The following is a 27,148-nucleotide window of genomic DNA, read 5'->3' on the forward strand; positions in this document are numbered from 1 at the left end:
CAGTGCTGATTACATTAACTAGGGAAAACAACTAAGAAAGAGTATTAAGACTTTCTCACTAAGATTTATATGATACATTTTTTAAGTGGAGGTTTTATTATGAAGTTCTATTACTGAATGTCAGTCTTACGCAATCTATACATGCATAGTGCAATTTGTACTGTTCACTTTCAGAAGCATTTGTGGGATAAGGAGAATTATAAGAATCAACTTTTGAACAAATTCCTAATATTAACTTGTAACTGTTTGTTTTGTATAAATTAGTGCCACATAGTTTTAACTATTGAAAGTGTGAAGAGTCTTAAAGGTCATCTAGTCTAGAACCAAAGTAAGAGATTGGCAAGGAACTGTTCTTTTCTGAGTCTCAGTCCAACATGTTTCCCTTCTCCTAAGCCATGCTGTTTGTTATACAATTCATTTTTAAGTAAATGTTTAGAGAAAAACAATGTAGATTGCCATAATATATACACAGTTTAAATGAATCCCTAATATGAATCTCTTAAATAACCTAAAAGTCATATTCTACTTAGCTCATGTAGAGTAAACCTTTTGTAGTTTAGACTCTGAATGCTACAGGATGTAAAATATTCGCTATAGTAAAAATACATATTTTTAAAGATTCCTATTAGTAAAAATTAACACATTTTAATGTAGTAAAGTGACACTGATTTTGTGATACTAAAATACATTTCTTAGGTTCCAGTGGCTCTAAGTTTTTTTAAATAGATAACTACATATTATAAAGTAATATTGGAAATAACTGCATTATTCTTGGGCCATGGACATTATAGGTTTATTGCAGTGTGCTTTAAAATCCTTAGTAAGGATTCTATCTTGATTCTTTTTACTTATCTTTCAAACTACATATGTACACAGCCCTTATTTAGCTTGGTAGAGTAACAAAAATTCTAGAACGTTTCATTGTATCAGTATGCAAATGTATTTACATAGGAGTAAGTCTAGGTTTCCTTAAAGAGGGCAACAGAATTGAAAACTGAGGCCAACAAATAAATGAAAGTTTCTCTAAATCCATTGGATAATAGAGGTGGTGTTAAGGCTAACCATAGTGTTGAACTAAACAGAGGGATTACTCCTGGGTTTTGCATCAGTTGTTTTCTGCAGGGTGGCCTCACTTGTCAAAAAAAAAAAAAAAGTTTAACGGGCAAACATTCACATAGGCACACTGAGAAAAGAAGTATGCTTAATTCCATCAAAGGTTTAAAAAAATCAATCATTAATTTATTCTAACTACAATTGTTAGTCATTTGTGAAAAGCATCTGGCCTTTAAATCTTAGGAACCCAAACACAAGTACAATGTGAACACTTGTGAAGAAGCTTCAAATTTGTCATAAGGTAAAAAAAGCTATGCTAGCGTGTGCGTATCTGAATCTAACTATACAACTGCGTTTGTTTATTCATAATGCCCTAACTCCACTTCATTTTTTTGAAAATGTTATAAATGCAAACGTAATATGCTTTAAAAATCAGAAAATCATTCACTGGCAGCTTTAAAGAGCTCAGCTTTTTTACGTTTTTTTCATGGTTGTTTAAAAGGTGGTATTTCAGCAATCTTGGTATTACAAGTCAGAAATGGTTTCTAATGAAGTCTAAATTCAAGATAGAATATATATTTTCAAAATAGTTTCAGGAGAAATATACCCTATTTTCCATATGGCTAAGTAATTGTTAAGATATTTGTTTTAAAGCAGGACTTAGATACTCCTGACTGCTCTCTAATTTGATATAGCTAGTCCAAATGATTTTATTCAAGAAAGTTTGGTAGAAGAATTCAGTGAAGTAGATAAATATTAATAATTTTTGCAGCTATATTCATATTGCAAAGTATAGAACTAATTCAGTCATTTTTACTGTAGTAACATTCATTTTTGAACAGTTTTAAAGCTACCAGTAGAACAGCTTAATGTTGGGATTCATTTAAATATTAAACTAGAAGTTACTCAAGTTTCATGTTATAATAATATATATGTAAATAGGTTCACACTATAATCACAAAATTATATGTAATTTTTTTCTGTTTTTGTTTATTTTAAGAATGACTTTTAAATTATAGAACGCCTAAAAAAAACCTAAAGGAGTGAAAATTAGAGCTTAAATGAGAAATAAAGAAAAAGTTGTATCATTTTAACTACATGTTCTGTAATATAAGATGAATAGTTAATATATAAAATCTACCCCCCACAACAACATATCACATAGTCTAGCAGTTTCTTACTGTAAATGGAATATAATGAAATGCTGCTGTCAGAGGCTTCATATAGAAATGATCCATACTCTTAATATGTACTACTTTTATCAGATTACTCATATACTGTATTGCATACAGCATTGCTCTTTAGCTTCCCCTGTGTTTTTAGTAATTAGAAATAAAGAAAAACTATGAATACTCATAAATAAGGTTTGATTCTAAGCAAAATAACAATAATAAACAAGCACATTTTTTACCATAGAAAAAAATTGGTTACTAATCTTCAGTTTAGACATTTAGCTCACTTAATGCCATAAATATATTATTGTTACAAGATGACTGTTTCTAAAATGTATATTGAAAATAAATCTAAAAATTTCTATGCCATAGTAGAATTCATGTGTAAACTTTGTTTGGTCCTCATTTCAGAGACATTGATGTCCAAAGTACTGTTAGGATACTAGAGATGAGAGGAAAATCACTTAAAACCGCTTGTGAAATATAATGTTTGAAATGGTTCTTTGAGAATGTGCAGATTATGCTTACATAGGGAATCCTTCCAGCTCTCTGGGAAAATGAGCTGTTGACATTCTTTTGGGTCATCATCCAAGATAGGAGGGCAACCACAAGGATTTAGCAGATAAATTCATCCCCAAAGACCTTTATCCATTTCATTGCAACTTGGAAACATTCATGTTGAATAGTAGCATTAATGTAGCCCATTTAGCTCTTCAAAGTGAGCCTTATGTTTAAAAAAAAAAAAAGGAAAAGAAAAAGAAGACGATGAAGAAAATAAAACGACTAGGGTAATAACTTATTTAAGTCTTCTAAGAGGTAGTCTTTATTTATATAAATTCTAAAATACAAACTACTTGTTTTCCTTTATTTTCAAAAATATAACTAAGGTCTATTATAGTAAGCGGTAAGCTTTTGAATTTTAACTCACTTTTATCAATCCTGTATGTTGCTTGTTAACTGTTTATGACAAAAAGCAGAAAAGAAATTAATGTTTTAATGTTGTGGTCTGAAATGAATGACATTTTTGAAAGACTGAAAATTATGTCATTCAGATTCTTTTTCTGACTGTTTATGGACTTTATGATTCAGGCAAAAGAGAAAGACAAAGCTGTGCTAAATGTATTGAGGGGTGCACTAAGATTTACACACATGTCCTTTCTAATAAATGGTGAAAAAAAACTTTTTGACTCAAACTGGAATGATACTATATAGGGTTCAATGTGCAGGAAAGGTTCCCACAATGCATTGTACAAACCTAGGGCTAACAAATACCCTGCTGCTTTGAAACCCCCCCAAAAGACAAAAGCACAATGAAATAGAAAGCTTACCACCGGTAGCTTTCAAAACGACAAACTAGGCAAACTATACATCTCCACCACTCCAATTTTGTCAGAATGCTAATGAGCTTGCTCTGATCTTTACTCGGCTTCCCGTGTTTTCTACATCTTCAAGGACCACATGGCGCTAGCAAAATAAAGACAACTAAATGAGAATTTCGAATGCTTTTTGTGTTAGGACCTGGTGCTTTTCAGTGGACGCGCTCGTTGAATATTCTTAACTTAAAAGAGTACAACAGGGGGTTGGGTATGAACTTTTTAACAGGAGGAAATTTGTACAAAAGTAAATTAGTGAGATGTGGAAAATATGAGAAAAATTTCTGATTAATTTCCACTCCATAATATCAATGACACCTTCAGCCCCACTCATACTCTTCTAACAAGAGATGCTGATAAAAGATGAATGATTCTGTGTTGTTCACAGTGAATGTTTAGTGGTTTTTTAATAGCAGCATTCTACATAAAAGGCACCAGGAAGTACTCCGCATTAGCAGTTGAGATCACTAGTTAATAGGATGATGTCTTTTAGCTTTTGTCACAAGATTATTAGAAAGGATGGGTTTCTGTTCTCATCGTTGCATAGTTTGGAGTGCCTGTTGAGTACAAGTGCTAAAATACAGGTTTCTCAGTATTGTTTCACATGTAAAGCAAAAAGCCTTTCAATGCAACACCTTTTTCCTTTTTTACCAGGTGATTTTGTTATTGATCTCTAATCTGCCCCTTTAGCTGTATTAAATGCTTGAAGTGTTCTGCTTTTCACTCTAGCCTTGTTGCTAGCTATTTATGTCTATAAATTCATTAACATTAAAACAGGGTCTATGTAGACCATTTGATTCTGTGATTTAGAAAGTGGCAGATGATGTAGTTTTCATGGCCTAGAGTACAGAAAACAACATAAAGTTAAGATTGCCTCAGTGAATACTGTAAAAAATGTCTTCTTTGATTAAAAAAAACCTATTTTATGATATTTAAATTATGTGTTTGTAAGGAACATACTTTTTACTAGCTTTATCTCTTTTCTCTAGCAGTCACTGTACATTTACTAGGAGATTGGGAATAGTCAACTCCATGCCTTACCATACCCATATCTAGAAAGGGAAATGAAAACTTGGGTATATTTTTATATGTAAAGATATCTGAATTTAGAGTTAAACTGATTCTGCACAGCTCATTAATAATCAGGAGGGGAAGGGAAGGAAGTCTAATATAGTAACACTTTTCAGGTTTTGTGTGGAGAAATGTTTTGGCAATGTTTCTCAATATTTAACACATGTATTTCTGATATTTCTATATACTATTCTTTAAATTTTTCTCTTATCCTGAAAAATTATACTTTTGTATACTGAATTTTGTTCATATGGCTTAAGACATTATAATTTATTCACACAGCAAAATGAAAGAAAGGAACCCTATGGTAATAGAAATAACCTGGACAGTCATAGTTGATAAAGTTGGCAAGAAATAGAAACTATCTTCTAATTACAATGGAAATTTTAGAAGTTTTTTTAATATCTATTTATATGTCCTCTATCATCTAGTATGATATTTCTGTGCTTCTTACAAGTATGGATGGGAGATAGTATTCATGTAATAAAATGTCTCCATTATGTAGAAATAGTTTTTTAATAGTGTAATATATCTATTTTCGTATAAGTTATAATGAGAAAAGAGGCCATGTCATTAAAAATAGACATTAAATTAAGTGAGGTATCTATTTTGGCATTTTACTTACAAAACTTTAAAAAAATTAAGAACTGTAGATTCCTCATTGAAGAAATTTTTTACTATATTACATACCATGGTGAAATAGAAAATGAAGTTTTTATTTTATTAGAGTGTTTCCATTTGATTTCTATAGACATAAACATGAAATAGACAAGATTATAAGATTTCTCTGCAAAGGAACTTTCATAAGTAAAAACAAATTAAGTGAATTTGGTGCTATAAAGTAAATAAAATGATCTCTAAAGTTCCAAGATAGTATAGACTTAGTTATTGTTCTGTGATAAAATATACATGAAAATTCCTAGGGTATTAAATCTGTGTTGTAATCAAGAAGCCAGTAAAAAAAATTAACATTTTATGTCTTAAAATTTTCTACAAAGTGACTGTTTAACACAATTTCTGAAGGCAATGAGCCACATCCTTTGATAGACTCTTAAGAGTTGATAGAATCCATTACTTTTTGGAAGTAAAATGTTAACATACTTTTGGTAAATGTGGTGTCTGTTTTGTGTGTCTGTGTGTTTTTAGCTGTGTCAAGATTTTAGTTACTCCAAGAATGCAAAATAATATAAAATCACTTTCTAATTGCAAGAAATAATAGTTTCATGCAATTATTTTCTAATCCAACATTCAGAAAAATTAAAGGCATTAAAAACCGTGTCGAACAATTGATTCTGTCACATCCTTGACTAGCAGAGTCATAGCCAGGTGGAAGAACAGTGAGCCAGGGCCCAGTTCCCCAAAGTCTCCATGTGAACCTTCTCTCCAGTGCTCCTGTCCATTAGGTACCAAAGCCCATCTGTCCTCCATTACTGTATCATGACTACAGGAGAGGCTTTTCTTCTATTCTTAGTCCTCAGCATACCTTCACCTGAAAACATTAGGCTCAACCCCACCAGTGGAGAGTTGGGACCCTGACAGGGAGAAGGATAGCCAGAATCCCATTCTACTGTGCTGCATTCATTCCTGCTCACTAACCCAGCTTCATAACTATGAACTTCAGTTCCCACTTTAATAGAATGAGGCTTTAATACAGCTTGAAAAATAAAAATTGGAGGAAAGAACCTAATTTTAATTCCCATACAGGGTGAAATTTGTAATCCTTTATGTCTTGTGATTTTCATTCATTCATTCAACAAATATTTTTTTGAGCCTTATTATACCTCAGGCACTATACATTGAGTATAAAAGCTTAACCCTGGTTAGTGAAGTGAATATAATTAGTTAAAATTTTCTCACACCGAGCCAAAGTTGATATAGTGTGGCAGCCCAAGAGGATTGTGAGAATTAAATTAGATACCTTATATCAATCATTTTTACAGTGCCTGGTACATATACAGAGTTCAATAAATGTCAGCTATTATTATTTATATGATTCCTTTAATACCTAAGTTTGTCAAAGTCTCCTTTGAAATAAAAAATACCAAAAGATGAAAAGCACAAATATTTTAAGAATATTACCATCAAACACTAAATGAAATATTTATAATTTTTGCACATTTATACATTTTATTTATTATTATGTATTACATGTACTGGAATATTCCTTTGATTATTGAAAAAGATCGATCATGAATAAAATACAATGTAAAGAAAATAGTAAAGTTTGCTTTCAAGTGAAAGTTTACGTTTTAAGGTGCTTACCTTGCTTTTGCCCTTTACTTTTCTATATCTTCCATTTTAAAAATTGGTAATATTCCTAAACACTTTTCTTTCTACAGTTTTTTTCCTTATGTAGTTACAAGAAAAATTAAAACAGTTGTACTTTCAGAATTTTTTTACTCTAAAAATTTGTTCAACTAATCCAAACATCTTTAATATCTGGTTCTATCTGCTTTCATTATTTGTATTATTTAAAGAAGGAAACTATATAAATTATATTTAGTAGTAGTAGCACACACCCGTGGTTGAATCATTCTAGTGCATGCAATAGATACTGGATCCTAGGATTTCTAGAAAGGAATCTCAATTCAGAATGTTAAGAACCCCCTAAGGTTCTCATTTCTAACATTTGTTTCTTTTCTCCTTGGCACACACTATATGTCCCAGCTTTTTACTATATATATATATATATATACACATACAGTCTGAAGGTGACTTTTTTATCTGCTGACTCATGTTTGTTCATTTATCGAGAGGAACAAATGTATATAATATCTGCTAGTGATATTTAGAAAGTATTTTCCACTACTAGAAATTTTGAATTGGAAATATAAAATATAATTTTTGAACCTAAAGAAGTATCACATCACCATAATTTTCAATTTGGAACATGTCTATTGCCTAAAGTGAGGTACATCCTTATTCTAGACTGCAATAAAATTTTTTAACACTTAAAAAGTAGAAATTCCAGGAAAATGTGTTTTTCTCAGCAACTATCTATGAAACAAAATTTAGGCATTTGAACTGATTTGGCAGCAGCATGTTTTTTTTCTGAATGTGAAATTAAATTTGTGTAATGTCATGCCAATGCTAAAATAACATCTTATACATGGAATATCATCATTTCTTTAAAAAAAAAAAAAAAGGATCAGTGCCTTATTTTTGAAAGGACTAAGACAGTGGTTCTCAAACTTTTATCTGCATTTAGAAAAACACCTGAGGAGTTTGTGTAAACTACAGAGCCCAGGCCCTGCCTAACCAGTTCTGATTCAGGGGATCAATCTGTGGTGAGCCCATATTCCAGGAATTCTAATACAGGTGATCTGCAGAGCACATTTTAAGAAACAAGGGGCTAAGATGTGCTAAGCTCACAGTGTTACAAGTGCTAAAGGAAGTAACGCAACAACATAGGGATTTCAGAGCCACAGACATGAAAACCAGCAAGATGCCAGCTAGAATCTGGGTGGTGTTGGACAAGTTACTTATCCTCTCTGAGTCCATATTTCTTCTGTTAATTTTTTCTTTTAAAGACCAATGAAACCTATTTTAGAAGGTTATTGGAGTCTAAAATATATTACTACAGATGTAGATAAAAATTACATAAGAGTCCTTATTTTTTTAGCACAGAGCCTGTCAGAGGGTTAGCACTCAATATGAAAGTAGCTGCTACCATCACTCATGGTTTTGTTATTTACTATTGTTTCTACCTTTACTTTAAGATTTTCCGTTGCTTTTAAGTAATATGCTTGTCCCTCATTCTATTATAACTCTTTTCTTCCCTCAAAACACACACTTATGCATGCATGTGCATGTTCTTTCTCCCAAGAAATGCCTGAAGAACTGGTTTGGCAGTTTGGCATAAGAATGGAAAGTTGTTGGGTTTTTTCTTGTTGTTGTTGTTGTTTTTAGTCTTTGTCTTATATATAAAAATTAACTGATGAAATTTCTGTGAACATTCTCACAACTAAATAAATAGGAGAGAGCCTTAGGAATTTTGCTATTCCCCCAACCCATATAAATTTCACTGAATTGATATACTAGTTATATAGTTTTGTGAAGTACATACAGAAATAAACAACTTAAGTGTTGTATTTGAGAAATTTGTTTTAGGACATCCTTGTAAGAACCAACTTTGTAAATGCATGTTCGGCTTTACTGTTTCATCTTGATGCTATCCTAAGAAGTTTAACCAAAATTTCATAATTTGATTTAACAGAGAATGACATCAGAAATGGGTAGGCATATGTGAATTGCCTCCCCACTCCAGAGTCAAAATCAAGGTAGTTTATTGAAGGATATAAGCTCTGCTCCAACACCATTCTTCTCACCTTTCCAGATGGAAACATTTTTCTCAAAAAATACAGATGTTCATGTCCAGAGACAACTAGATACATACTGTTTCTTATTAAGTCTCCTCTCTTCTTTGAAATAGAAATATCTAATTGAATAGCAGTGAACATAACTTTTATTGTTGTGCAGACTTCCCAGAGTTCTGCTTTCAAATCATTGTTCATTCCATAGTAGAGACATTTCCAGTTCTTCTAGTGGATTGTAAATTATTATGTTTTTTTTTGTTGTTTGTTTGTTTTTAGCTTTTAGTTATGCTTTTAACATTCTTCATAGGCCTCTAGGTACATCACATAAGAAAACTAAACATATAGTCATTGCATCTGTTCCCTGTTCCCACATGTCACTTCTAAGCTGGAATGTAAAAGGCAGTCATCCACTCAGAGGAAGTATTTCCTCAGGAAAAGCTTATAATAGAAATTAAGGAAAAACCATTGAGCTGATATATGTTTTTAAAATTAAATTAGATATTTTGAAATGCTTCATATTACTGATTAATTTGTAATGCTTATTGCTGAATAGTTTTTTGTTTTTTTTTTTTTCTGTAAAGGTTTTCTGTTTTTGTTTTAATGCAGGGGGATTTGGATGAATGTTGTAGGAAGAGGAAGATTAACCAAAATTGTAGTTATTTTTATAGCTTCATAACCTGAAAGGATAAAGTTTGGTACACATATGTATATATAAACAGTTATTTTTCTGACAGAGGACAATAGATATTACTATCAAAATAAGAGTATATGAATTAGTTTTCCCCTTTGTTTTTATGCTGATGACATTGAGTGGGAGATGATAATGTGAATTCACAGCACACAGAGTTATGAAGACCCAACTTGTGAGTGTCCTCTGCATTTACTGACTGGTTATATACTTTACCCACCCAAAGTCACCCAACCCCACTCCCCCAGTGCCTATTCACTCTGAATTAATAGCACCACTTGGTGGCCAAAGCTAGGAACTGAGTTAAGTGCCAACATTTCTTCCCCACCAGCATATTATCCTCCATTAGACACTTCTGAGCTGGCCTTGGTCATCACTGTATTTGTTATGCTCTCAAAGACTCTAGTTCTTCAAGGAAAGTTAAAAATGTAAGTCAAGGACATTACTTATGCTGATACTTTTTAATTAAAAAGTAAGTTTTTTCTAAATTTCATTGATTTAAAAAAATAGAAATAGTTTTTTATATAGGAGGTAAGAATAACCTACCACATAAATAATCAAAATAGTCATAAAAATTTTAATTTCTCATGAGGATAAAATGAAAGGGAGCCCAAAATTTAAAACTTTTAATACTATTTGTTTTTAAAATACTGCATATTTTGAATCTAAGTAAAAGTTTAAAGGAAATTATATTGAACATTGCAAAATTGTCAATGTAGACTAAGTAGCAGTTTTGCTAAATTTTGAAATATATAATATTAACAGGCACATCATAAGAGCTAAATAGATTTGGAATTGACCATGATTTTGGGTGGGAATGTAGATTGTGTTTTCGATGTGATTGGTCTGACCTTTTTTAAATGAGCTATAGCTTCTCTGGTAGCTCAGCTATTAAAGAACCCACCTGCAATGCAGGAGACCCCTGTTCGATTCCTAGGTTGAGAAAATCCCCTGGAGAAGGGATAGGCTACCCACTTCAGTATTCTTGGGCTTCCCTGATGGCTCAGACAGTAAAGAATCCACGTGCATTGCAGGACATGTGGGTTCAATCCCTGGGTTGGAAGGATCCCATGGTGGAGGTCATGGCAACCCACTTCAGTATTCTTGCCTGGAAATCCCCATGGACAGAGGAGCCTCGCGGGCTACAGTCCACGGGGTCGCAAAGAGTCGGACACAACTGAGCAACTAAGCACACAGAACAGCTTTGAAGCAAAGAGAGAGGATATACAACACAACAGAAGGACATATAAGTGGCTGCTAGAGCTTGGCCCATATGATTTATGCCAGAACCTGAGAGGGAGTATTGGGGAACATGATGTTCTTCAGTCTGATGGGTATCTAGGGAATTCCCTGGCAGACCAGCAGTTAGGACTCTGTGCTCTCACTGCTAAGGGCCCAGGTTCAATCCCTGGTTGGAGAGCTAAAATCCCACAAGCCACATGGCACAGCCCAAAAATAAATGAAGGATATTTTTAAATGTGTATCATGATAAAGGGTAAGTTGAACATGTCCTTAAAATTAAGTTGAGAAATCTGAAAATAATTTTATCTTTAGTAAGTCTAGAGATTCTGAGTCACATGTTAGATTTTTATTTTCTCTGAATTTCTGATTGAAGGAACTGCTATTAGCAAGAGAACTTTGGGGATAGACTTAACAGAGCATGTGTAACCTTGGAAAGGGGACTGTTTCCTGGAGAATTTGCATTTGAGTAGCTCTTTTAAGAAAAGAAAAATGAATAATGGATAGTTGCTAGGCTTCCATACTTAAGGGGAATGAAAAAATATGGAATGATGATAGGATGCAGTTTGGTTGATTGGTCCAGTAAAATAGATTACTAAAGACATTAGACATGTCATGTTCAATGGAACATCTTAAGACTTGCACCAATTTCCCCAGTATGTTTACCTCTGTGAGTAGGCCTATCTGATTACACAGGCAGTCAGAAAAACTGTGAGACTCTGCCAGGAATAATCACCATGCCTTACTCCAGCCAATAATCATAGGTATGTCAGATAGTCAGGGAAGATCCTGAAGTTTGAAGAATGTGAATCCTTACTGGTGGGTGTGTGTGTGGGTGTGTGGGTGTGGAGAGAGAGAGAGAGTATAGCAACCACCATTATACTACTATATATAGCATTTATTGTAGGCCAGGCACTATTCTAAGTACTTTATATTTATTAACTCACTTAATCTTAACAAAATCCTATGAAGTAGGTTTATTATCTCCGCTTTACAAATGAAGAAACTAGGCATAGGGATCTTAAGTAATTTACCTAAATTTCCACAGCTCTTAAAGAGCAGAGCTGGAACTTGAATACATCCTGATAATCTAGTGGTAGGCAGAGTATTCTTGTCTGACCATTTTCACTGAAGGATGTCTCAAAGGCTCAAATGAAATCAGAGTAGTTTGTAGTTGCCCAAGAAGGTACATGGGTCTATCCCTGGGAGCCCCTGTTTTTTGAAGACATCATATCCGTTCAGTTCAGTCCAGTCGCTCAGTCGTGTCCGACTCTTTGTGACCCCATGAATCCCAGCACACCAGGCCTCCCTGTCCATCACCAACTCCCGGAGTTTACTCAAACTCATGTCCGTTGAGTTGGTAATACCATCCAACCATCTCATCCTCTGTCGTCCCCTTCTCCTCCTGCCCCCAATCCCTCCCAGCATCAGAGTCTTTTCCAATGAGTCAACTCTTCGCATGAGGTGGCCAAAGTACTGGAGTCTCAGCTTTAGCATCAGTCCTTTGAATGAACACCCAGGACCGATCTCCTTTAGAATGGACTGGTTGGATCTCCTTGCAGTCCAAGGGACTCTCAAGAATCTTCTCCAACACCACAGTTCAAAAGCATCAATTCTCTGGCACTCAGCTTTCTTCACAGTCCCACTCTCGCATCCATACATGACCACTGGAAAAACTATAGCCTTGACTTAGACGGACCTTTGTCGGCAAAGTAATGTCTCTGCTTTTGAATATGCTATCTAGGTCATAACTTTCCTTCCAAGGAGTAAGCTTCTTTTAATTTCATGGCTGCAATCACCATCTGCAGTGATTTTGGAGCCCCCCCAAAAAAAGCCTGACACTGCTTCCACTGTTTCCCCATCTACTTCCCATGAAGTGATGGGACCAGATGCCATGATCTTAGGTTTCTGAATATTGAGCTTTAAGCCAACTTTTTCACTCTCCTCTTTCACTTTCATCAAGAGTCTCTTTAGCTCCTCTTCACTTTCTGCCATAAGGGTGGTGTCATCTGCATGTCTGAGGTTATTGATATTTCTCCCGGCAGTCTTGATTCCAGCTTGTGCTTCTTTCAGCCCAGCATTTCTCATATACCAACCTATAATTCAGGGATCGTATGGACATACCTGCATAGGAAGAAAAGCTGAATCCCCTTGATACTCCTCGATGACTGCTCTGAGGTCACAGGAAGAATAAACAAAATAGCCTCTACTAATGGGTGAACTTGTTTGTTTGTCAGAGGTTTAATTAAAGGTTTGCTTTTTGTTTGGGGGTTTTGTTTTGTTTTTTTCTGCTTTGCATATCAGAGTCATTCTGAAGACTTGTCAGGGTTGACCTGAATTCTAAATAAAAGGCCTATTCTGATTAGACTTGTTTACCTACGAGTGTCAAGTAGAGTGGCTGAGAACAGTGGTTCACAAAACAGACTGCCTGGATTTGAGGCCTAAGTTCTTCCACTAACTAGCTCTATTACTTTAGGTAAGTTATATTAATATAACTCATTAAATATTTGATGCTATTATCATAATCATCATTATGATTATTATCCCCGGCCTATGAGAAGGTTATTGGTTGTCAGTCATCTGGTGAGGGAGATACAGGACATAGAGCATCCTTGAGACAATTTTCTTTCCAAGGCTTCAGGAAGCAGTGCTGTGGACACAAGTCTATCATAAGTGTCTCTGTGTTTGTGAAGAGAATGGCTCCACTGGGAAGGCTGAAGGGCATTCGATGAGGTAGCATAATGCTGAAACTCAAAGTAGTCACCTGGTCTGGTGTTGAAAAACACCATTTGTTACATTTGATTCGAAGTGTCATGTAATTGTCGAACCCCTGTGCAGGTTGAAAGACTGCTGGAGATGGCTCTGCAGTGTCCTGTTTTAATTAGGCATCTCTGTTTAAAGAATAAATGTGGACATAGGCTAGGAGGGGATAGGCCTAATTTCCTTTAGCTCTCCCTCACTGAATCAAGGTTTTTAAGAAGGTCCATAAGAAAGGATATACCCTAGTGTTGCTTGGTTACCTGAACCCAAGCATGATCAAACAAGGTGTAGAGAAGAAGTTACTGTGGTTGAACTCATCATCCCTTACTGGAAACTGGAGGCTCTGATGACACCTTGCTATGATTTTTTTAAGGACATTTCAGGACTAAGCAACATGGGGTTACCTAAAAGAGTAGCTGATTGGCTGCATAATACATCTTGAGAAAAACTCGGTTAGAAGCTATTTGGAGCATATCTACCTGATTTGTCCTTCTATATTTTAAACATTGAATATATTTTCCACACTTTCAACAGAATCAGATCTCATTCTTACCTGGCATTTAGTAAATCATCTTTTTTATTGATATTGCCAATTTTGTAAGCGGATTTAACAAAGCTGTGTTTTTAAGATCAAAATATCTTCCTATAAAAATGATGAAAACTTACTGTCTCTGAAGCTTTTTTGCTCTATAAACATTTGGTTTTTCTTGTTAGGGGATTTCTTTTATTAAATTTATATTAATTTGTACTTCAAATTGTCATTTTGTCCTTTATTTTAATAACTAGTAAACTTTTAGGTGTATCCTATTAATCTATAATTTTCAATCTTAAAACTTAACCTCTTTCACTTTTGATTATTAAGTAGTATTTCATAATCTACTTTGTTCTTGAATCTCTAAAATCCATTGCAAATAACTAGACTGTCATTACCTGAAGCATAGCCACGTTACTCTATCATCATAGCTATGACGATCTTGTATGCAGCTGTAACACTGCAGAGCCAAAAGGGCATTCACTTTTGTTTTTCCAGCTGCAGAGATGAGTTTGTACTGATTCACTCATGTTTTTCACCTATCTCACTTATGACCAATGACATGCTAATTATACTAACTATGGACTTCCTTATGACTTATGAATGTTTAAAATATAATTTGTGTCACGGAGATGTTTAAAAATTCATGCTCACTCCGGCTGTCCCTAATTATGTATCTGTCTCCATACTAGACTATCTACCCTTTTGAAGGCAGGGACCATACCTTGGTCATCTTCCTATGTCCAGTTGTCAGCTCAGTGCTGCCTTGCCATTATCATCCTCTTCCTCATCGTCATCACAGCTAGCATTTTTAGTCTTGGGCACTGTGCTAAGGACTTCACATGGATTTTCTCATTTAATTCCTCCATCAACCATGAGGTAAGTAATGTGATTATGCTTATAGAGAGGGAGACTGAGGTTTGGAGAGATTAATTAGTCTAAGATCAAGGGACTCCCAAGTCTTTTTTTTTTAAACGAACTGGAAGAAAAGCCACTTGGGATACAAACTCAATGTTTATTTTCTTTGCATCTTATTCAGAATGACAGACCTAACCAGCCAGAGAAACTATAGATGGTATACATTTATAAAGTATACTTAGCCCTACCAGAATTTATATTCTTATCCACGGGAGTTTCTCAGGGTTAATGTAAGCATTCATAAAGGTAGTCTACAGTTTATAAGAAGTCTTTATTAATAAAGTTCATCTTTATTAATGAGTCAAGTGCTTTTCCATAAAGTTCTTAAATCATGGATTGAGTTCCCATACCACTCCATAAAAAACTATATGTCCAAATAACCTTAAAAAAGATGAACCTCCCAGTGAGAAGGTCTCCCCCAGAGATTTTGACTTACTTGAATATATTAAACTTTAATAATATCTCTTACAACATTTATCTATATATGCATATCTTTATTTTTTATAATTTATTTATTTGTGGCTGTGCTGGGTCTTTGTTGCTGCGTGAGCTCTTCTCTATTGCGGCAAGCAGAAGCTACTCTCTAGTTGTGGTGCAGGGGTTTCTTACTGTGGTGGTTCCTCTTTTTGTGGAACATGGGCTCTACAGTGCACACGCTTCAGTAATTGGGACACATGGGCTCAGTTGTGGTTCCCAGTCTCTATAGCATAGGCTCAATAGTTGTGGCACATTGGGCTTAGCTGCTCCGCAGTATGTGGGATCTTCCCGGCTCAGGATGGAACTTGTGTCTCCTGCATTGGCAGGCAGATTCTTTACCGCTGAGCTACCAAGGAAGCCCCTATATATGTATTTAAAATCATATCTTAGAATGCATCTAGAAATAATGTTGGGACTTCCCCGGTGGTCCAGTGGTTAAGAATCTGCACTTCCAATGCAGTGGGTGCAGGTTTGATCCCTGATTGAGGAACTGGGATCCCACTTGCCAAGCTGTGCAGCCAAATGATAAAAATTTAAAAAACAATTTTTTAATGAAAAAATTGAAGTATTGTTTCTTTCACTTCCACTTTTCCAGAAATAATTTTATTCAACTCTTCATGCTCATCTTTAACATTAATATCTCTGTCACTTCTAGGACTACTCTTTAAGTCATTTCCATGACATGACTGCACGAAGGCTCTAGGAGAGGGAGGAAGTAAAGAGACTGCCAGGTGCAGGCCAAACAAAGGTGGGGGCTTCAAGAGAGGGGAGTTATAGCAGGGGAAGCTATCTTTCTGTAAGTGTGGCTCACAGTTTAAGTTTTCCTCTTACTGGAGGATGCCCAGTTGATCTCCAAGTAGACAGTAGTCTGTTTGGTTGAATGATGTGTATAAAAGTGACTCACTGTATTTTTTCTGATTTTACAGAATATGTTAAATGCACATTGAAAAATAAATATAGTTTCCGAGCTCTGTTTTGAGTGTTTTGAAAGTGAAAGTGTTAGTCAGTCAATCATTTGTGTCCAATTCTTTGCAACCTCGTGGACTTTAGCCTGCCAGGCTCCTCTGTCCGTGGAATTCTCCAGGCAAGAATACTGGAGTGGGTTGCCATTTCCTCCTCCAGGGGATCTTCCCAACCCAGGGATCGAACCACATTGCAGATTTCCTCACATTGCAGGCAGAGTCTTTACTATCTAGGCCACCAGGGGAGTGTTTTGAATTTAGCCTAGTGCATATTTGTTGATAGTCAAGATGGTCATGCTTTATCTGAAATGTGGGTCATGCTAATACTTTTATAGGCTCTTATCACTGAAGTTATGGAAGCAACTCCATCCCACATGTAATTTTTAAAAAAATACTAAACTGTAAATAAATACAAACAATTTTATCAATTATGACTTTTTCCATGATGATTATTTTCATGCTTTTAGTTTATCTTTTTTACTATCTTAGGTGTGTGCTTACTTTACCTTTTGAGAAATTGAGCACTGATTTTTGGCATAGCAAGGCTATTCAGACTCTACCAAGAACTAGGCACAAAAAGATTGTTATTAATTTCTGGACTTTAGAAGTAGCTTTTTCTTTTGTATAAGTCTATGATGGAAGAGATTCAGTGAACTTGTCTATACCTCCTCATGCATAGGTAGGTGCATAGATGTCTGTCAAATTTATCTGTAGAGAGAGATTGCCCTGAATCTCTCCTCACACTTCATTTTATCAAATGAGCAAATGAAAGATGTGTTTGAGAGAATGAATTAGTTTTTATTTTACTTCAACAAAAGACAGGATTTTCATCAAAGTTTATATTATTAATACTATAACAAATATATCAAGCTGAGCAAATTGTTTTAAGACAATTACTGCTGAAGACATCAATAAGGATTATGGTTCTTCGTTTATGTTGATTGCTGTTTGAGGATATTCTTACTGTAGAAACACTTATCAACTGTTTGCTTACATAATAAAATTTGTTTTCATAATAAAGCTCTGTTTCCTAAGTTTAAAATATTTTCTAAACTAGGGCACTGGAGTCCTATCGTAATATTGGCTTTGGAGTTCATGTGTCCATGTCCCTATATAACTGCAGTAAATTAATCTTTCTCATTCATTAAGTAAATCTACCAGACTTTATCTTTTTTGTTATTAAAATGTTTCTCTGGTACCAGTTAGTTGGACACATTCATGTGTATCTCTATTGTAATATATTAAATCTTTCAGAGGTCATCATACTCAGGTAATCATAACATAGGGATAATTAGTAATGGCAACTTTTTTGTTTTTAATGTTTGATTTGGCTTTGCTACATTTTGTCCTTTAAGGGCCACATGTGATCACTAGTCAGCCATCTCCACTATGGAGCTATGGCAAGATTTCAGCATTCTTTAATGTTTTCATGGTAGAAAACCGTGAATTTGTATGTATGTTCAATAGCACCTTCATCTTTATGTTTTCATTTTCTCCTGTTGAATTAATCTTCTGTTCAGTTAAAATTGTGTTGTTCCTTATTTTGCATTTATATAAGAATTCATTGTCTGAAAATATATCTAAATAGATAATAAGCTTATGGTGAAAGATTAATTAGGAAAGATTAACTAGTAGACAGTTTTATAAATATAATTCATAATTTTAAGGCTTTACCATCATTTTCCTTTTGTTCATTTTAAAATTTACATTGAAAATGCTGCTTTTGAAAAAGCAAATGAGAACTATATACACATTCCTGGGTGAAGGAATGAATTTTTAAGTGGAATTAAATCTTTTAATCATTTTGGGAGGGAGGAGATGGAATATAAAGGTAGATGTTAACATTTTATTAAGTATTTGTACTACATGTAGTGCTGTATTATTCTGCTTTGTATTAAGTAGGTTTTATTAACTATGTGATAGGAAGAATTATTTGAAGTCATATTTACATGTGACTTTTCCTACTATTATTATGCTTCATTATTTAGTAATTTTTATAAATCATACTCTGGCTATCATAATTAAAAAGAGAAAACTGACAATAAATAGATTGTGATGTCAGAAAGATGTTACATTCCAGGAGGCAGAATAAAAACCAGAATTCTTTAAGGAAATAAAGGAGAAAAAAATTACCAGAGACAGTATTAATTAGTCAATACTTTAAAAGGTTAAGGTGATATTTTATTGATAGTATATTTATAATAGATATGAGGCACTCTGCTTTAAAATATAGTATAACAACCCAGCCATGCTTTCACATTTTAGTAACTGTACTGAACTGTAGAATTTTGTCATTTTTTAAGTTTCAAAATGGTCTTCAGTAGTATAGATCTTGAATTTTTCAGTTCATGAAACTGAAAAAAATATTTAAATTTCAGCTTTGGCTCTAAGGTGATAAAAATGTAGTTGTGATTACAAATTAAAGATAATTTTGAAAGCAAGATAATTAACTTGGTGAGTTTAAACAAGATAAAATGATTTATGGCCATTTTATAAAATAATGACAATCTTCATTTTAAGCTACAATGTAAAGTGCTTTATTCTGAGATTATGTATTGTGGCAGAAGCTAAAACTGCCTTTTTTCTAACAGTGCCAGAATACAACCTCTTTTTCTTTTTGCACTAACAAGACTGCTTTACCACCACAGCCCACTCTAAGTAATTAAATCAATCCTTTGTACTTACCGTATTCTCCTCTAGTGACGGTACTAGATCTGATTATATGCTTCATGCATATTCAAAGTACCGCACTGACAGCTCTTTAATGAGCTCTTACTTAATCAGTATGAACAATGTTCATCTTGTTCTTTTTTTTCCTCATGCATTAGAGCTAGGAACAGTTGGGAAAAATGAAACATCCAGCATTCATTTGAAAAATATATTGTACTTTGAAAAGTGTCTAAGCTGAGGAAGTTGCATTCTGCCCTTTAAAAGTCTGATGGACAAATTGGATTACTAGTATTGGATTAAATAACAAATGGTTGGAGGAGAAATGAGAAAAGCTCACTGTGATCACAGGCTTTAATATTTTTTGTTACTTATAAAGCTAAAGGGGTCTTTAACCAGTTATTAAAGTCAGGATTAATTTGTAATGGTTCAACTTACTGCCTTTTAAAAGCTTTTTAAATTTAAAAAATTTTAAATCCCTAAAAACAATAGTATGATGATGTATTAGAAGAAAATTTAATTTTTTTATTACTAGGCTAAGTATAGATTTCCATCATTGTGTACTATCTCAGATAAGGAGTTAGTGATGATTTAATCTCAAATATGTTTTTCAGTTAATTTATATAATCTAGGTAGCACTGAATAATAAATCTTTAAATATGTGTTATTGTTTGGCTTATTCCCTTTTGAAACATGAGACTCTGCTCACTTCCTAATAATTAGGGAAGGTGCATCTTTTATTCTTATCTAGAAATCATAGGCATGAGTTAAACTGAAAATAACACAGTAGTACCACATCAATATTGTTGTTCTCAAGGAAGCAGTCTTCCATTGAAGAAAATGATGCTAATTTAAGAGAAGGCTAGATGCTTCTAGTATTATTGCCTGAAAGCCTGAATTACAGGTTTAGGTTAAATTCAAAACAAAGTTTTAATATGTGTATATTTTTAGAAACCACTGAGGTTATGAACACAAAAATTAAGTCTTTAATCAGAAAACAAAATATCATAAAAACAGCACCTATTAATATTGCACACATGTGTCATTTCACTGATCAAAAAGGCCTTCACCAGGGTACAATTGGCCTTTTTCCAAATTGCAAGCTTTTTCTCAGCTTTTTCTTTTTACTCTTTCTTCTTTTGTTGCTACCCAGGGATTTGTGCCTATCGCAGCCTATATCACATGACCAGTGTCAAGACATCACATGGTCTAAAGTGAATACAAAACCAGTTACCCTAAAAGAGAGATTAAAAATGCTGTAAAACAATAAAGACTTTTGTTCATACTCTAAAAGAATCTATCCCCGGTCTGCTTCATATCATAAAGTTTAATGGACTTTAATTTAATGAAAGCACCTATCTCTCACTCTTTTACAGACATCTGTTTTATAGGGATGCTCTGAAATACATGTTTAATCTTGCACACAGATCAGCTCTTTATATTCTATTTTCATTCTAAAACTTTCTTCAAATTTCTGTTAATGTGAAAATAGTTAATTATGTCACATCCATAATTTATGCAAGTATTACAAAAATGAAGTAGATCTTTGAACAACATGACAACAACAAATCAAGGGCCCTTATGTTAAAGGAAAAAAACCTGTATGTGTCCAGACATGGTATATACCTGTGTGTTAGACATAGCTACCTATGTGGTCTGGAAGAAGATATGCTAAGCTGTAATAGTACTTCTGGAGAAGGGAGGTAGATAGGCAAATTAGAGAGGGTGGGGTTGGTGAAAGAGGACTTGACTTTTACCTCAATTATGTCTCTGTATTGCTTGAATGTTTTTTAATGGACTGTGTAGTGTGTTTGAAAGTTAAAAGAAAATATCTAAAGAAGAAAATAAAACTTAGGAAATTGACTAGGATATTTAGTCTTAGCCTGGGATATTTAATTTTTTTGTTAGATATTTAAGTTAACCCTATGAATCTATCTAGAAGTTGGACTGAAGTATTAAACAATGGCCTAGCAAAACAATAAACCAATCATGGATGAAATTCAGAAGAAAACAAAGTCAAAGAATTATAAATTTGACTGGATGCAATTTGAAGGCAGTTTAAAGGAAGAAGGTGGGGTATTAATATTTTTCTCAAGTATGATTGTGGCCTACTTCTATATGAATAGTACCAAATATATGCTATATATTATAATCTTTTTGAGGGGAGGAGTAGTATAGATGATGGAATGACTGTTAGGGAAAATGAATTTTAAATGTGTAGTCAGTAAATTTATAACCTGACATTTAACGTCATCTCTCTGCTTAAATGTTTTCTCATTTACTGAAGATTATTATGTTCTTTTTTCACAGATAGATGTAAGTATTTTTGTAGCCTGGTCATTTACAATATATTTAAAATAATTTGCAAGTGTTCACCATATTAGGGATGATGAGTTCTGGAAATGTATATGCATGTATATATCTTTAGTTTACTTTAGGGGAGGAAAATAAGAAAAAAAGCAAGTCATTACAGGTAGAAGCTCTCACAAAATCTCTTGACTTCTCTGATCTTCCTGCTAGTCTTGTAATTCTCATAATGATTTTTTAATGTGGTTTTTAATTAATTAATATAGTTTTATCATAACCATATGTCTGTTAGCTTCATGAGTTCCTCATTGAAATATAATAACAAGTCAACCTCTGGGGAGGATTTAAAAGTTGGAACACTTTTTTTTTTAATGTACATTAGTATGATCTGTAGATATGTTCAGGGGACTGAAATATACATGCTGAATAATACCTCCTTTAGAGATTGGTTTATGAATTTTAAAATACTGATTCCTTTCTTCAGACCTTAATCTTATATATAAACTTATAAACAGTTTAATTTGCACTATTGGGTTAGCTAAAATATGTTTCATATTAAAAAAAAAACACAAGACTTATGCTGAACTATTATTTGGCTTGTAAAATAGAAAAAACAGTAATTCTTCTTAAATTATAGGAAGGAACACAGAAGAAGAAGAAGCTATGATGCAGGAGTGGTTTATGTTAGTTAATAAGAAAAATGCCTTAATAAGAAGAATGAACCAGCTCTCTCTCCTGTAAGTACTTCTCACTGCTTGTTTTTCCTACGACATTGAGGAGTCTTAGACTTTCTATCATTGTCTTTCTTGGGATTTCATATTTATTAGGCTTAATTTTTTTCTTTCTTTAGAAATTATATTTTCTATAAAAATAAAATATAAAATACTACATAACCAGTTTTTATTTGAAGAGTAAGAATTTTAAAATAGAGTATTAGATACTGAAAAAATGTATGTATTATACTGAAAACCAAGTAATGTAAATAATTTTGGGGTTTAAGAAATCACTTGTGCACAAAAAAGGATGTTTGGTTTATATTAAGGAGAAAAAGAAATAAAACTGAAGTTTATTTAACATCAAATTTTCAGTTAAAAATTAAATAATTCTTAATAAGGACAAAAGTACCTTTGTACTCTGCAGATAATGTTACCCTAAATTTTGGGATAAAAGATTAATAATTTACACAGAAGTGACCTTTTATGACTCCAAGAATTACAGTAAAATGGAGACTAAACCAAATGTAAGCATTCTCAAGTCTTTAGCATTTAGTTCGCATAGGACTTAATGCTTGTCCCTTTTTCTCACTAGCAGTATTCTTATATTATGCCACCTAGTGTGGGAAGAAACATGTTTACATTTTTTTAGTGAAAACCTCTATATTTTTGTCATTTCTGCAACGCCTTAATAAAAGAATTATGAAGCGCAGAATTAATTTATCCTGATTTTTTTTATTGTCTCTATATTAAATTTGCACTGCTAGTACTTTCATGTTTCTCGTACTCTTTTCACATGGAGTTCTAGACAAAAAGGTGTTTATTGACAGTTATGAAAAATATTTTATGAAATAGCTTTATACCTGGCACTTAAGACAAAAAGCATTGAAGAATGAGATTACTTATCCACAGATTAAAATATACTTTTGTACAACTCAAAATTGAAGGAGAAAAATAATACCACGAGTAAGTATTCAACCTGAGGAAGGTTTTAGGTTTGTGTATCATTTGTTTTGAGTAGCTTAAAGTTAAAGAGAAAAGTCAGTTATGAGTCCTAAAATCAATGTAACCTAAAGGTTTTTTTTAAGTGTTTAATGATTTAGTAATTAGCATATTGATGAACTTTTGCAACTTGCCTAGGGAAAAAGAACATGATTTAGAACGAAGGTATGAGCTGCTGAATCGGGAATTGCGGGCAATGCTAGCCATTGAAGGTAAGAGACGCCATGGCCCAGTGAGGTGTGTAAAGTGTCAGTTGTCAAAGAGATTTAAAGAGTGTAATATACTTCGGTCTCACTAGGTGTGGTCTGACTAGGAACTACAGGAGTTCCAAATAAATGGCTTAGATTCAGAAACCATTAGTCATGTAAAACCTTAGGACCCTAATTCAGATCATCATTTGGTTTACTATTAAACATAAAATTGTAAGCTTAAAAGTCCATTAAATAGAAAATGTAAGTAGTTAAATGATTTCATTTTATGTGTAAGTTAAAGTTGCTTCCACTGCAGAGGTTTGAGAAAGATTTATCATTTTGATTTTTCACATTCAGATTCTAAATTTTACCTTAATATTTAACTGATGTCCATATAAATATGTCACTGTCCAGTCTGCTATAGCTCTTAAGATTCCAACTCTTATTAATAGTCAAGCAAAGATTCAGGCATATGAGATAAATTCAACACTTTCACACATTATATAAACTTTTAAATGAATAACATATATAGTAATCCTAAGGATGGTTCATAATATCAATAAACATCAGCTGGCTTAACTATGGCATTTATTATATATGGTTTTTTTTTTAATTCTTTGGTATTTTAGAATTCTGTTCTCCTTATACCTCTTAGTTGAAGATGTCTTATAGTTCAAAGATGTCTGCTTAAGAGCTAATCCTTTGGGCTCTGTAAAATGGACCTTTTGTCTAATCAATGCAAATTGATTTTCCTATTCTATATTGACCTCTTAACCCACTGACTGTCCATGGTAATTTCTTTCTTCACCTGATAAGGTACCTGATCTATAAGAAGTCAATTATAATTAGTTCGGAAACTAGAAATTTAAGTTCGTAAGAGAAAGTCAAATGAAACCATGTATTTTTAAAATAGTTTAATTAATATTGTTATTAAATAAAACACATACTGTTTATCTAAATACTATCTTCTACATTTATAGAAGCTTTATTTTTATTTTTATATTCCTAATATCATTTGATAAATATGACATTTGTATATCCTAATTTAGAAATTAGATTTACTTTATTCAAAAGGCTTCAGATAACTAATTTTCTTCAAGTGGCTGTCAAATTACACCACTAATGACTATAAAATTTGTCAAAATTATTTAAGAAGTTCCGTGAAACTTGCCATTGAAATAAAATGCACAAATATACTAAATGGTATTTTTCCTCTTGATATAATTTTTGTTGTGGTGGTATAGTCTTAGATTGGAAAGCTTAACAGTCATTTGAAAAGTAGGTATAGCAAATTCTATTTATATGTTATTTATATGTATAATATAAAATATATGTGTATATAGTATGTATAATGTATGTATAACTCTTATAGTTTATTCTTTATAGATTCATTATGCTCAATACAGAATATTACAATTTTTTAAAATTTACTCTCTCATGTATAGTAAGTTAAATCATCCCTAAGATGCAGCTTGATACAATACAGTTGACTTTTAAGGCAGATCCTGCTTCTATCCCCAAACCACTATTATTACCATATAGTACCATCTTTAAGGAGGGCCATGATACATATAAAAACATCCCAGTTTCATTGGCAACCTATCCCTATGTAGTAGACCTTCAATCTTAATTAAATAATCTAAAATTTTTCTGCCTGATCCTCTTGTACACATGGAAGAACAGTAGAAAGTATTTTTGAAAAAGAGGGAAAAAAAGAATGTTTTTCTTTCAGATACCTTTAATGCAATTGTTACTTTTTTGAGGATCTGTTCTGTTTTATTTTTTTAATTAATGCTATTGTCCCATATCTGATTGTGCCTTAAATCTCTCAGCCAGTTTCTGTTGTTGGTTGACAGGAAAAAGAGGCTTGAGGAAAGAAACAGCCTGTTGATTACAAATAAAGACACTTTCTCAGAGAAAGGCCTGCCCCACTAGCCTGGGCAATATGTGTCTTGGGCTGTCCTAGAGAAATACTGGTCATCATGAGTATCAGTTCTTTGAAGACAGTGTCCTCTGAGCCAGCCCTTAGAATGGACACACATGCAGTTCAGTAGTCTTTTGGAGCATTAAATCACTGCAGAAAAACACATGAACAGGCAACACTGATTGGTTTTGTTTTGCTTTCCTTTGTTTTAAAGTTCCTTTCTCTTTTCTTTCCCATCTCTTCTTCTTAGTAGCCATGAGATATTTTTCATAATAAATAAACTAAAATATTTCCAAATAAATCTGCTAGTGAAACCATTCACCAGGAGAAAGCACAGAATATTAATAGCCATAGCACAATGAAAGAAATATTAACAGCTTGGTTTGAGAGCAAAATAATAATAATAACATTCAATATATCCATTCTTCTGAGAATCCGTAATCACTTTGGCCTTTTTTTACCTTTTTCTTTTCCCCTGAGGTGTTTTCATTGCAGGAGTTTCACTCTACTGAGCTAAATTGCAGGATCCTTTAAGCTAACAAACATCTTTCATATACTTTCCTATAGTTTTTTTGTTCCAGATTATTTAATGCCCCCTCAGGAAAGATAGATTCATTTCTGCACACATTGGGGTGGGCTTTTGGAAAGTGGTGTGTTCATTTTCTGCACAAGAAATGGATCTTCTCTAGGATTTTGTACATCTTGATTTATTCTTGGCTTAGAGTTTGAAGTGGGTGCTCTTCTAAAGGGATTTATGCATAGGTTCACTATTTTTGTAGTTATGGCTTATATGATAAGCTTTTTATATTTAAAATCAATATGTAATCCTGTGGAGGAGCTTATCCCCTAAAACCCCATTTGTAAATCTATTTTAGCTTTGTTACACAGCACAGCCACAGTCTTCCATAGATTGATTAGGTACAGCGGTAGAATCCTATCAAATGGCCTGCTCTGATGATGATGCAAACTCTTTCAGGATTGCTAGTTGACTGGAACTAAAGATAAGACTTGACTGCAATCCCCCAATGTGCTCTTTACAAAACTAGTGTTAATTTTCATCAAAGTGCCAGGCTTATTTATAGTGGCAAGGTTGAAGGTTTACTACAAGAACTTTAGGTCCTTTCTATTAAAGTGTTTATAGGTATTTCTTTGCCTTTTTTCCAAGGTAATTATCAACTTCAGCAAATAAACTGAATCAGGGAATGAATAATTGGCCCTATATATAAAAAAAGAGTTTTTTGAATTAACGAAACAGCTCAGTGCAGATAGACATAAACAGAATCTCTTTATTTCAACACTTTGGCTCAAATGCAGCATCAAAACTTAATCCTATTTGTTGTGAGAGGATATGGCTTTTGTAGCAAAAGTACACTGGAATCTTTAAATTAATCAGAACCCACATTGTAGTCTGTCCAAGCCAAAGTCAGTGCATCTGGCTAGCTGTTATAGGTGAGTAATCCTTTCTTAAAATGTATAACAGGTAACACATAAACTTACATTCAGGCTTTAAAAACATGACATTATGTCTAGGTGAAGCTATTTAAAGGGGGATTTAAATTTTTTTTATTTAGGCCTTGAATATACAAATGTGAATCTTGATCAGTTTGAAAGGTGTTATTAAATTTTTTTTAATTCATCAAAACTTAACTTCTCAAATTACCATTGTGTATAAATTTACTTCTGTGAGAAAGCAAACCCAAAGTAAAAGTAGTTTTGCTGGTGTAGAATCTACTCACTGCACATAGCTTTTTTTCCCCCACAATTTGACTAATTATTTGTAGAT

The 27,148-nt window shown here is 33.3% G+C and overlaps 1 protein-coding gene across 12 annotated transcripts in view; it reads left to right on the plus strand.

The window, feature by feature from the left end:
* The window catches only part of EHBP1 (EH domain binding protein 1), a 345,461-nt gene that overhangs the window by 314,398 nt on the left and 3,915 nt on the right, over positions 1-27,148 (plus strand). For all 12 annotated transcript variants that reach the window (XM_025261231.3, XM_025261232.3, XM_044926040.2 and 9 more), the window contains 2 exons: positions 22,173-22,272; positions 23,389-23,462. In XM_025261231.3, the coding sequence (XP_025117016.1) occupies positions 22,173-22,272; positions 23,389-23,462 (174 nt within the window). The remainder of the gene's footprint in view (positions 1-22,172; positions 22,273-23,388; positions 23,463-27,148) is intronic.

The sequence above is a fragment of the Bubalus bubalis genome, chromosome 12 (genome assembly GCF_019923935.1).
Source record: "Bubalus bubalis isolate 160015118507 breed Murrah chromosome 12, NDDB_SH_1, whole genome shotgun sequence".
Classification (NCBI taxonomy): domain Eukaryota; kingdom Metazoa; phylum Chordata; class Mammalia; order Artiodactyla; family Bovidae; genus Bubalus; species Bubalus bubalis.